This window comes from Desmodus rotundus, chromosome 2 (genome assembly GCF_022682495.2).
Source record: "Desmodus rotundus isolate HL8 chromosome 2, HLdesRot8A.1, whole genome shotgun sequence".
Lineage (NCBI taxonomy): Eukaryota > Metazoa > Chordata > Mammalia > Chiroptera > Phyllostomidae > Desmodus > Desmodus rotundus.
Window position 1 is genome coordinate 103,441,171 of NC_071388.1, and position 13,270 is coordinate 103,454,440.

Genomic DNA, 13,270 nt, shown 5'->3' on the forward strand with positions numbered 1-13,270 from the left:
TTATTATTATTATTTTTAAAATTAAATGTGGCTTTTTTCTATTGTAAAAATAGAACTTGCTTATGATTTAAAACTTTTTAAAAAATTCAAAAGGACCAAGGGAAAAAAAAGAAATGAAAAGAGGAAGGGAAAAGAAAGAAAAAAGTTTCTAAAATCTCGCCTCTTATATATAACTATTGTTAACATATATACTCAACATCTCCACTTGGTCCGATAACTCACATTCAACATTTCCAAAATCACAGTCCTCACCTTTTTCCCTAAACCTGCAGTGCCTGTATCTTCTTCATCTCAGTTAATGTCAATTGCATATTTCACATCCAATTCATCAGGAAATTTTGTTGACTTTACTGTTGTAAAAATATGCCCAGACTCTGACCCCTCCTTACATCTCCAATGCTCTCACCCTGGTCCAAGATGCCATCATCTCTTAACTAGATTACTAATATCCTCCTAACAGGTCTCCCTAATTCTACCTTTGCCTCCTACCGGTCTATTTCCAGTACATCAGCCAGGTCTGTCTTTTTATAATGTAAGGCAGACCATGCCATGCCTTTGCTATGAACCCTTTGATTTCATCCAGAGAAAAAGCTAAGCTCCTTCAAAGGCCTGCAAAGCTGTACACGATCTGCACCCCCTTGCCAGCCTCCTTAACCTGCAGATTGAACTCCAGCCACACTGACTTCCTTGCTGTTCCTTGAATGCATGAGGCCTTGGGAGCATGCTCCTGCCTTGGGACCTTTGCATGCATTGCTCAGTCTGCTTAGAATGCTTTACCTTCTGAAACCCACTCAGCTAACTGCTCCACCTCCTTGACCTCCTCAATGGGTCTACCTGATCACTGTCTTCTGCTTCAATTTTCTTTGTAACACTGGTCACAACATGACATAATACATATTTTATTTATTTGTCTTGTTATTATCTGACTTCCTCAACTAGAACGAAAGAGTTTGCTCACTGCTGTATCCCTAGTGTCTAGGACAGTGCCTGCTACATAAAAGGTGCTCAGTAAATATTTGTTAAATAAATGAAGGAAACAAGACAACTTGAATATTGCTCTGAATAAGGGGAGTATGTGTATTCAATTGACTCTCTTCCTCTTGCAGAATGGGGGAATAATGAGTTTTATAAAGTACGTTGGACAAAATGAATTAAAACATTCATCCCGGCATACTTGTTGAGCACCATTAATAGAAGAAACATTATGGTATGTGCCATGGAGGACTCAAAGATGTCTTAAGCCACAGGAATTAAAGTTAGTAGAGGAGGTTAGAGATGTATAGAAAGAACAATCTGAAAGAACTTATTTATACCATATACGGCAAAACCAAAATATCCTTAATATACGAAGAGTTCTTACAGCCCAGAAATAAACCCAAGTCTTTACAGTCAGTTAATATTTGACAAAGGAGGCAGGAGCATAAAATGGAGCAAAAATAGCCTCTTCAACAGATGGTGTTGGGAGATCTGGACAGCTATGTGCAAAAAAATGAAACTCGATCACCAACTTACACCATACACAAAATGAACTCAAGATGGATAAAAGACTTAAATATAAGTTGTAACACCATAAAAGTCCTAGAGGAAAACATAGGCAGGAAAATCTCAGACATTCCACGCAGCAACATCCTCACAGACACGTCCCCTAAAGCAAGGGACATAAAGGAAAGAATAAACAGATGGGACCTCATCAAAATAAAAATCGTCTGCATGGCTAAAGAAAACAGCATTAAAATAAAAAGAGAACCAACAGTATGGGAAAACATATTTGCCAATGATACCTCAGACAAGGGCTTGATCTCCAAAATATATAAAGAACTCACATGACTCCACTCCAGGAAGACAAACAACCCAATTAAAAAAATGGGCAAAGGACTTGAACAGACTCTTCTCCAAGGAAGACATACAGAGGGCCCAGAGACATATGAAAAGATGCTCAGCATCACTAGCCATCAGGGAGATGCAAATTAAAACCACAATGAGGTACCATCTCACACCAGTCAGAGTGGCCAACATAAACAAATCCACAAACAAATGTTGGAGAGGATGCGGAGAAAAGGGAACCCTAGTGCACTGTTGGTGGGAATGCAGACTGGTGAGGCCACTGTGGAAAACAGTATGGAATTTCCTCAGAAAACTAAAAATGGAACTGCCCTTTGACCCAGCAGTTCCGCTGCTGGGATTATACCCTATGAATCCTGAAACACCAATCCAAAAGAACCTGTGCACCCCAATGTTCATAGCAGCACAATTTACAATAGCCAAGTACCGGAAGCAACCTAAGTGCCCATCAGCAAACGAGTGGATCAAGAAACTATGGTACATTTACACAATGGAATTCTATGCAGCAGAGAGAAAGAAGGAGCTTATACCCTTTGCAACAGCATGGATGGAACTGGAGAGCATTATGTTAAGTGAAATCAGCCAGGCGGTGAGGGACAAATACCATATGATCTCACCTTTAACTGGAACATAATAAATATAAAAAAATAAAAAGAACGGAAACAAAATATAACCAGAGACATTGAAGTTAAGAACAATCTAACAATGGACAGTGGGGAGTGAGGAGGGGACAGTGAGGAGAGGGGATTACAGGAACTACTATAAAGGACACATGGACCAAATCAAGGGGGAGGGTGGAGGTGGGGGAGGGAGGGGGGTTTGGCTGGTGTGGGGTGGAGGGATGGGGAGAAAAGGCACACAACTGTAATTGAATAACAATAAAAATTTTTTAAAAATGAATGTGGTTTTATATGGAGACATGATTACATTTGGGGGCATTTGAGGTTAAAGCTACAGCTTTATACATATGCGAGGGGCTTCACCTGCTGGGAGAAGCCATTCTCTGTCTAAAGCAGATAGTTTGGAGTCTCTGCTCAGATCAAAGACCAAGTTTCTGTGGGAACTTCCTCTAATACCACTATTCACTCATCTACAAGAGTGAGCCTGAGCACCAGGTTTGTAAAGTGTGACCTCCTTTCCTACCTTAGGGCCACACTAGGTTGGACCAGAGATGGACAATTGACATAATTTGGACCAATCAGATTATCTCCTCAGGGATTTGGTGTTTAGGACCAAGAGGCCCAGTTTCTGCATTGAGTTGGAATTGAGGTCCAGGAGACACAGGAGTTGTGGACCAGTTGTTGGAGTTGTTATATGAGAGAGCTGTAAAGTTCTGTCTGAGAAGAGAGAAGGATAAGGTGGAAACTGATCTGGTTGCTGGGAAGCAGACAGAGTGGTGCTGAGGGACTATGGAGTAGAGAAGCGCAGAAGACTACCTGGAATCCAGGAAAGGACAAAGTATGGGAAGTATCACTATGGTCCTTAAGAGGGCCAGGCTTTGGCTTGTGTTAGGGTGAGGGGAAGAAAGTGATGTGGAGGGAGAAGCAAGGATCCAAGTCTGGGCTGGAGGAAGGTGGAGTACTGAGGGCTGAAGCAGGACTGGATATAACACATCTCTGCTCCTCCACCCCTGTGTCTGGCCCTTTGGCCAACAGAGGAAAACAACAAATGGAACCCAAGGCTCTGCAAACAGTAAGTCAGAGAGATTTTATTTAAATAGCCTTTACTTAGAAATAAACTGGAGAGATTTATGTGCAAATGCATTTTGGTTTTTAAGTTGGAGCCATCACCCCATTATTAACTCGTGTGTATGTGTGTGTGTGTGTGTGAGTGTCCTCCTTGTGAGAATTCATTGGTTTATGTAGTAGATCTTTACAGTCTCTTCCAGTTCACCTCTGTGTCTACTGATAAGCTGTACTCGTGTTTGTCATTATTCATTCCCATTATTCACTGTCCTTGAAGAATCCTTAATCATCTTCCGTCATCTTCCTTTTTCCAATCTGTCCAAAGGAAAGGTGCCTGGAAGTATGCGGGTGAGGCCGGGGAGGGTCTTGAGGTATCTTAGAGCACAGCTACCTGCCTTGGGACAATGTTTCAGCTTTCCGAGTCCAGAGGGTAGGAGTACCGGATCCCGGAGCGCCAGAAGTGCAGGACCACAAACACTATGACCCCAAGTAGCAAGAGGGCGCCCAGGGCCCCAAAGAGAATCCCGAAGAAGGCGCCCAGTTTCATGCTCAGGTGCTCACAGTGCTCGCCCCAGGGCATGTAGATGGAGAAGGGCACACAGCTGGGGACAGAGAGAAGGGACACGGTCAGTAGTGGGGAGGCTGGTGCTCAGCCTTGCCATCTTCTCCTGAGGCGGGGCCCGAGGTTTTCAATTCCTGAGGTTGGGCTCCCCTTTATGGAAAGAGGCCAGGTTAGCCCTGAGGTGGGGCTTAAGAGCGGCCACCATGCAAACAAAGCAGATGCGGTGCAAAGAGGGGTCAGCATCCGCCAAGCAGGGGGAGGCGAGGGGCTGACCACAGGTGAGCGTGCACAATCACAAACCACTCTACACCTGGGGAGTGCTGGGCCTTGCCCCCCCCACGCCCCTACGCCCTGGCTCTATCCCCCGCCTCCTTGAGAGGGCAAGCTGGTCTGCAGCTGCAGTGGAGTGAGGGTAGGCAGAGGGCACCGCTGTGACAAGATTGCCCAGGTGGCGCTGCCCTTCTCCTTACCAGGCCTACAGACTTAGCGCATTTTCCTCAGACTGTTGATGGACCAACAGGACCTAAGGCACCAGTCTGAGAGGGTCTCCCATGCCTGGTACTCTTAAGAAGGGGCACAAGATAAAGGGCTCCTTTTTTTTCCACAAGGAAACAGCAGGGTGTCCACCCAAGAAGGAAAATCAGGTGGAAGAGTTTGACTTTGGAACACATATCTTGCTACTTAACTTACTGGGTACCTTGGGCAGGGCCCTCATCTCTGAACTGCAGTTTTCTCATCTTTAAAATAGTCATAATACCTACCTAGTAGCCAATTTGAGTTTCAGAGGTAATATAGCACCTTTATTCTCCACACAGAGTAGGCGCTCACACCTTTTCTTTTCCATTGTCCCCTTTTCTCTTACATCCCTGTTCTCTCAGTTACAAAGGGAACCATCATAATTTTCAGGTACCATGACTTTTCTGGACCCCTTGCAGTGTCTTTGCCCAGCTTGGATTCCCCAGCACTGCCTTTTGCCTCATGTGCCACTCACCTGCAGTGGGGCCCATCTGGCAGGTGCTGGCACTGGCCTCCGTGCTCACAGTAGCCCTCACTGCAGGGGGACATGCAAGTGAAGCCACCCTGAGGGCTGTAGACCAGTTTGTAGCCCTTGTAGCCATTGCATTTTAAGTAACTCCGCAGCGTGCTCACGTTCACTGTTAGGTAGGACACAGACAAATACAGAAAGCAATTGATTAACACCAAATCTATACCTTGTCAACCAAGAATTCCAATTTAGCCATTTATCCTTAGAAATAATTGGAAGAGTGCACAAATACTTATGTTCATGGATGTCCAGAGCAGCATGGTTTAAATAGTAACAATGCTTAACAAGTTTTGTTAAATAAGGAATATTGTTCAACCACTAAGCACCGGTATGGGAAATGCATTGGTTAAGAGCATATGCTTTGAAGTCAGCCAGGCCTGAGTTGAAATTCAACCTCTACTAACTAGTTGTGTGATTTGGGGAAATTTCTTAATTCTTTCAATCTCAGTTTCCTTATCTTAAAAAAAAAAAGTTGATGGGGGGGAGAAGATGGTGGCAAGATAGGTGGGAGCAGAGTCCACTTCCCCTCAACACCAGTGAAACACCTAGCTGATCTGAGGAGCAGAGCGAACAGCCAACGGTATTCCAGCATATATGAAGATCGGAGACCAAAGATAGAGGACACTGAAAGATCTGACGGTAAGAAGAGTGCCTAAGGACAATAAGGTCCCTGGGACCTGCGTGGGGACCAGGGCGGCTGAAGCCCCTGCCCGGGCGCAGGGTCTGCTGCAGGATTCTTGGGAGAGAGCCAGGCTGAGCTGTGTGAGCAGCCAGGTACATGTTGGGACCAGGGGGGCTTGAATAGGAAGAATTTCTCAAAAAGAAAAAAAATAAGAGGCACCCAGCAGCTAATTAGAGAACTCTCCGCAGCAGCCTCGGCCTCTGGCGCCCCTCCCCCCTCAGCCCCTGGACGGTGAACGTGGGAAATGCAACCCTGGCGCTCACCTGAAGCCCAGTTGCCTGCATCCAGATTAGCGGAGTGGGGGCCCACACCTGAAACCTCGGGTGGGTGCGCACTGGGTGGAGAGGCTAGCTGCCCCACCCACAGGCCCAAAGGGGCGGACCCGAGGGACATGGGACTCAGTCCCAAAGCGGCTGCATTGGCCTGCTGTGCACGACTCAGGCGCGCGACTCAGGCCCAAAGGGGCTGGATGGGCCTGCTGTGCTGTGACTCACTCCCAAAGCAGCAGATTGGCTGATCAATGGCCAGGCTGCCTGCCAGGGACCACACCTACAACTCCTACCTAACCCCTGCGCACAGAGCCCTGCAGGGCCTACTGGTTCTCTAGGAGGAAGGCAGAACACCCAGCAGAGGGGAGCTGCAGGGCTAGGGGAGACTGCATTCCCCGGAAAGACTCCACCCAGTAGGGGGCTGAACTACCCCATAGCAGCATGGAGAGCCCCTAGCATCTAAGACAGCAAAGAGCAACAAGGTGGAGTGTGAGTTGCCCCTAATTGGTGCAACTCAAGGACAGCACAACTGGTGAACTAAAGGCCTAGTGGGGAGCAGAAGGACCCTGAGGAACTGAATTGGAGGCTGAACAACAGGGAAGAGTGTGGCTCAGGAAGGGAGAAAAGTGAAACCAATCCTTCCAACCACCCCCTCCCGTCCACAGACAGGAAGACCAGCAGAACTAACCTGACTGGTTTAAAGCCAGCAGAAGACTTTTTTTTTTCTTTCCTCCTTTCCCCCTGAATTCCTTCTTCCTTTCTGTCCTTCTGTCTTTTTTTATTCCTTCTTCCTTCCATCCTTTACCTTTTTTATTCCTTCTTCCTGCCTTCTTTTATTTATTCTTTTGTTTTAATTTTTGTTAAAATTCCTTCTTATCTTGCCTCTGATCTTTCTTTATTCCCTCTTCCTTCCTTCCTTTCCTTTTCTAATCCCTTTTTCTCTCCTTCCCTTCTTTTTTTTTCTCCCCCCCCCCCTTTTTCTCTTTTTCCCACAGGTGAGACAACAAAACCTGGAGTGCTGAAAAGATCAGAGTTAGACCATGTTACACCCATAAACGTCAGCTCAAGACCAGTGAGCACAGGAGATTAAGGAGACAGCACCACTGAATCCCATTGGCATTCTACCATAGAAGTTCATACCATAAACCCAGGGAGTCAGAAGAGATCAATTTAAGAAGCAGAGGCTATCAAGAAGAGTCTCACAAACAATGGGAAGACAAAGAAACAATCCCCAAACGAAAGGAAAGGAGGAAGCCTCAGAAAGAATGCTAACTGAAAAAGAGGCAAGTCAACTATCAGATACTGAGTTCAAAGCAATGGTTATCAGGAAGCTCATTGAGCTCTCTGAGCTCACAGAGAACTACCAGAAACTACAGGGAAACTACAATGAACTCACTGCAAACTATATCAACATGAAAAAGGAAATAGAAACTATCAACAAGGGCCAAGAGGAAATGAAGAATACAATTTCTGAATTGAAGAACACAGTAGAAGGAATGAAAAGCAGACTTGATGAAGCAGAGGATTGGATCAGCGAGCTGGAGGACAAAGTAGGTAAAAACACCCAGAAAGAGCAAGAAAAGGAAAAGAGGCTCAGAAAGAATGAAGAGGGATTAAGGGAAATGCAGGACAACATGAGACGTAACAATATCCGTATAATAGGAATACCAGAAGGAGAAGAAGAAGAGCAAGGGATAGAAAACCTGTTTGAAAAACTAATGATGGAAAATTTCCCTAATCTGATGAGAGAAAAAGTCACCCAAATTCAGGAAACACAGAGAATCCCAAGCAAGAGGAATCCAAAGAGGCCCACTGCAAGACACATCATAATTAAAATGGCAAAATTCCAAGACAAAGAGAGGATCTTAAAGGCAGCAAGGGAGAAACAGGAAGTAACATACAAGGGAGCCCCAATAAGGTTAGCAACTGACTTCTCAATGGAAATGCTCCAAGCCAGAAGAGAATGGCAAAAGATATTCCAAGTAATGAGAAACAGAGGCCTGCAATCAAGACTACTTTACCCAGCAAGGCTCTCAATCAAGATAGAAGGCCAAATAAAGAGTTTCCCAGACAAAAGAAGTCTAAAAGAATACACTTCCACCAAACCCGCTCTGCAAGAGATGCTAAAGGGACTGCTTTAAAAAGGAAGGAAAAGAGAAAGAGAGAGGAACACAGGCAGGAAAAAAAGACAATGAATAACTACCTATCGATAATAACCTTAAACGTAAACGGATTAAATGCTCCAATCAAAAGACATAGAATAGCTGAATGGATAAGAAAACATGACCCACACATATGCTGCCTACAAGAAACCCATCTCAGGACAAAAGACTTACACAGACTGAAAGTGAAGGGCTGGAAACAAATTTTCCAGGCAAATGGACAGGAAAAAAAAGCAGGGATAGCAATACTCATATCAGACAAAATAGACTTCCAAAGAAGGGCCATAAAGAGAGACCCAGAAGGTCACTTCATAATACTCAAAGGAAGAATCCACCAAGAAGACATAAGCATTGTAAATATATATGCACCCAACATAGGAGCACCCAAATACATAAAGAAATACTTGGAGGACTTCAAGAAAGATATTGACAGCAACACAATTATAGTAGGGGACTTTAACACCCACTGTCAAAGATGGACAGATATTCCAAACAAAATATCAACAAAGATATTGTTGCATTGAACAATGCCCTAGATGAAATGGAGTTAATCGATATATATAGAGCCTTTCATCCCAAAGAAGCAAAATACACATTCTTTTCAAGTGTATATGGAACTTTTTCAAAGATAGAGCACATGATAGGACATAAAGCAAGCCTCAACAAGTTCAAGAAAATTGAAATCATAGCAAGCATCTTCTCTGACCACAAGGGACTGAAACTAGAAACCAACCCCAAAGGAAAAAACCCCAAATACTCAAAATCATGGAGACTGAATAGCATGCTATTAAACAATGAATGGGTCAAGAACGAGATTAGGGAAGAAATCAAAAACTTTCTGGAAACAAATGAAAATAAACTCACAATAACTCAAAACCTATGGGACACAGCAAAGGCAGTCCTGAGAGGGAAGTTCATAGCAATACATGCCTACCTTAAAAAGATAGAAACATTTCAAACTCCTATAGACTCTACCAAAAAACTACTCGACCTAATAAATGAATTTGGCAAAACAGCTGGATACAAAGTCAATACTCAGAAATCAAAGGCATTGCTGTATACCAACAACGAAAGTGCAGAAACAGAAATCAGGAAAAAAATCCCATTTGATATAGCAACAAGAAAAATAAAGTACCTAGGAATAAACCTAGCCAAGGAGGTAAAACACCTGTACTCAGAAAACTACACAACACTGAAGAAAGAAATTAAGGAAGACACAAACAAATGGAAGCATGTACCATGCTCATGGATTGGAAGAATTAACATCATCCAAATGGCCATACTACCCAAAGCAATTTATAGATTCAATGCAATCCCTATTAGAGTACCCATGACATATTTCACAGATATAGAACAAACATTTCAGAAATTTATATGGAACAATAAATGACCCCGAATAGCTGCAGCAATTTTGAGAAAGGAGAAGAAAGCAGGAAGAATCACAATACCCGACATCAAACTGTATTACAAGGCCACTGTAATCAAACGGCCTTCTACTGGCATAAAAACAGGCACATAGACCAAAGGAACACAACAGAGAGCCCAGAAATACACCCAAGTCTCTACAGTCAATTAATATTTGACAAAGGAGGCAGGAGAATAAAATGGAGCAAAAATAGCCTCTTCAACAAATGGTGTTGGGAGATCAGGACAGCTATGTGCAAAAAAATGAAACTCGATCACCAACTTACACCATACACAAAAATAAATTCACGGTGGGTAAAAGACTTAAGTATAAGTCATAACACCATAAAAGTCCTAGAGGAAAACATAGGCAGGAAAATCTCAGACATTCCACGCAGCAACATCCTCACAGACACGTCCCCTAAAGCAAGGGACATAAAGGAAAGAATAAACAGATGGGACCTCATCAAAATAAAAATCGTCTGCATGGCTAAAGAAAACAGCATTAAAATAAAAAGAGAACCAACAGTATGGGAAAAGATATTTGCCAATGATACCTCAGACAAGGGCTTGATCTCCAAAATATATAAAGAACTCACATGACTCCACTCCAGGAAGACAAACAACCCAATTAAAAAATGGGCAAAGGACTTGAACAGACTCTTCTCCAAGGAAGACATACAGAGGGCCCAGAGACATATGAAAAGATGCTCAGCATCACTAGCCATCAGGGAGATGCAAATTAAAACCACAATGAGGTACCATCTCACACCAGTCAGAGTGGCCAACATAAACAAATCCACAAACAAATGTTGGAGAGGATGCGGAGAAAAGGGAACCCTAGTGCACTGTTGGTGGGAATGCAGACTGGTGAGGCCACTGTGGAAAACAGTATGGAATTTCCTCAGAAAACTAAAAATGGAACTGCCCTTTGACCCAGCAATTCCGCTGCTGGGATTATACCCTAAGAACCCTGAAACACCAATCCAAAAGAACCTGTGCACCCCAATGTTCATAGCAGCACAATTTACAATAGCCAAGTACCGGAAGCAACCTAAGTGCCCATCAGCAAACGAGTGGATCAAGAAACTATGGTACATTTACACAATGGAATTCTATGCAGCAGAGAGAAAGAAGGAGCTTATACCCTTTGCAACAGCATGGATGGAACTGGAGAGCATTATGTTAAGTGAAATCAGCCAGGTGGTGAGGGACAAATACCATATGATCTCACCTTTAACTGGAACATAATAAATATAAAAAAATAAAAAGAACGGAAACAAAATATAACCAGAGACATTGAAGTTAAGAACAATCTAACAATAGCCAGGGCGGGGGGGGGGGGGGAGAGTGGGAAGAGGGGATTACAGGAACTACTATAAAGGACACATAGACAAAACCAAGGGGGAGGGTGGAGGTGGGGGAGGGAGGTGGGTTCACCTGGTGTGGGGTGGAGGGATGGGGAGAAAAGGCACACAACTGTAATTGAATAACAATAAAAATTAAAAGAAAAAAAAAGATTCACTTAAAAAAAAAAAAAGGACACATGGACAAAATCAAGGGGGAGGGAAAGGGGTTTGGAAGGGGTGGGGTGGAGGGATGGGGAGTAAAGGCACACAACTGTAATTGAATAACAATAAAAAATTAAAATTAAAAAAAAGTTAAAAGCACCTACTTTGCTGTGAAAGTTTAAATCTGATAATATATGAGAGCATTCAGTATAGTGCCTGACACAGTAAGTACTAAATTAATGGTCACAATTAGTATAATGTTCTATTTAAAATATACCATACCACATTAAAATATAATATAAAATAATATTTTAAATGGGAATATGCACACAACATTCAATGTAATATGTTCATAATTGTTTAATAAGGTTATAAAATATTTGGTATAATTTGAACCCTTTACAAATCAAAAAAGATTTGATTTGTGTGAAGGTGCCTATGCATAAAAGAAAAACCAGAAGGATATGTGCAAAATGGATTTGTCTCTGGGGATTGGAAATACAGGTGATTTTTTTTCTCTTCTTTTTGTTAATTTTTATTTCCTAGAGTTTATAAAATAAACATATTGTACTTGTGTCATAAAAACTATTGGGTTTTGTTTGTTTTCTTGAACAAAAGGTGTAGTCTTTTCTGGGGTAGTTGTTCCCTTACCCCCAATGCTACTCCCCTACCACACATACTCATAGTAATTTGGAGGATTTCATATTGTTGCCCCCAGGAGGCATGAGGCTTAGCCTGCATTCTAAAAGAAGCTCTTGCTTGTCCTGACCTGAGCAACACAAGGGCTTCGCTGGATTTGGCATGGTCACTGCCCTGTTTTCTGTCTCAGTCCAAAATAGGTTGGGCTATTCTTTTCCTTCTCTGAAAAGGTTGTTAACTTATTTCATCCCTGTTCAGGGACAGTCAAGGGCTGTCAGAGCTGAAAGGGACCTCAGAAATCCCATCCCATTTTCTAGATGGTAGACCTGAGGCTGGGACTGGGGATGGCTTTTGCAAAGGATCACACACCCTTTCAGGGAGGGGATATGCCTGCCCTTGGGCTGGGTCTCCAGCCTTCAGCTTAATATCCTCCAGCTGGAGGGCAAAGGCAAAAGGATGTCTTTGTTTATGTATATAAAGTACAGTGGTATTATAACAAAATTACTAACAGCTCTGGCTGGTGTGGCTCAGTGGATTGAGCACTGGCCTGTAAACCAAAGGGTTGCTGGTTTGATTCCCAGTCAGGGCACATGTCTGGGTTCCTGGCCAGGTCCTCTGTAGGGGGTGCACGAGAGGCAACCACATGTTGATGTTTCTTTCTTCCTCCCTTTCCTCTCTCTAAAAATAAATAAATAAAATATTTTTTTAAATGCTAAAAAATCACTAATAATTTTATTAAAGGAAAGTAAAGCATTATGGCAGCGGTGGTTAGGAAGGCAGCAGTTGGGGTAATTGCTCCATAAAACTATGCACATGACTATTCATCAAGTAGTATTTTATGCTCTTGCTCTTAAATTAGAGAGCTAGTGGGTAAAATGTTTACAGTTTCTCAAAAACTACAAACAAATAAACTAAATTACCTAGCTTCTTGCAAGTAGAATACTTTTTTTTTAAACCATGGGTTTGTGTAGGCTGAATATCCGTGACAGGCTCCCTCTGTTTACCTCCTCCCTCAACTATCTCTGTGACTGTTCCCAAGTTAGTAACTCACAGGCCATCAAACTGTGCACATCTCTTCTGGAGATGGTGTTGAAGACTACATTGTTCCTGAGCCCCTCACTTCTCTTCCACCTCCTGTGTGGGGCCTGTAGTAAAAATGCCTCCACCACTGCGTCCAGCAGCCGGGTGTTCAGGAAGTCGATGACAGGACCCCGAGGGCGGTACTGGAACTTCGATATGACCCTCCATTGTTGAAGGGATTTTTCTGAGGTCAGTAATACCGGAGGACCACTGTGTGGGAAAGGCAGAGTGAGGAGCTAAGAGGTGAGGGGTAAGATGGAGGATTCAGGCACCCAACAGGAACTATCCCACTTACATTTTTTGCACTTCATTGTTCCTTACAAAGGCCCGCACATCCAGGTTCTCCAGCCTATAGGCCACCTAAGGCAGATGGTTGGGGATAATGGGGG

At 43.3% G+C, this 13,270-nt stretch overlaps 1 protein-coding gene across 4 annotated transcripts in view; it reads right to left on the reverse strand.

Annotated features, from left to right (window-relative positions):
• Window positions 1-3,533: 3,533 nt before the first annotated feature.
• MUC4 (mucin 4, cell surface associated) overlaps window positions 3,534-13,270 on the reverse strand; it is a 65,540-nt gene continuing 55,803 nt past the window's right edge. For all 4 annotated transcript variants that reach the window (XM_045185846.3, XM_045185844.3, XM_045185843.2 and 1 more), the window contains 4 exons: window positions 13,177-13,241; window positions 12,853-13,091; window positions 5,081-5,243; window positions 3,534-4,129 (listed from right to left, as the gene is read on the reverse strand). In XM_045185846.3, the coding sequence (XP_045041781.2) occupies window positions 3,937-4,129; window positions 5,081-5,243; window positions 12,853-13,091; window positions 13,177-13,241 (660 nt within the window). In that variant the 3' untranslated portion in view covers window positions 3,534-3,936. The remainder of the gene's footprint in view (window positions 4,130-5,080; window positions 5,244-12,852; window positions 13,092-13,176; window positions 13,242-13,270) is intronic.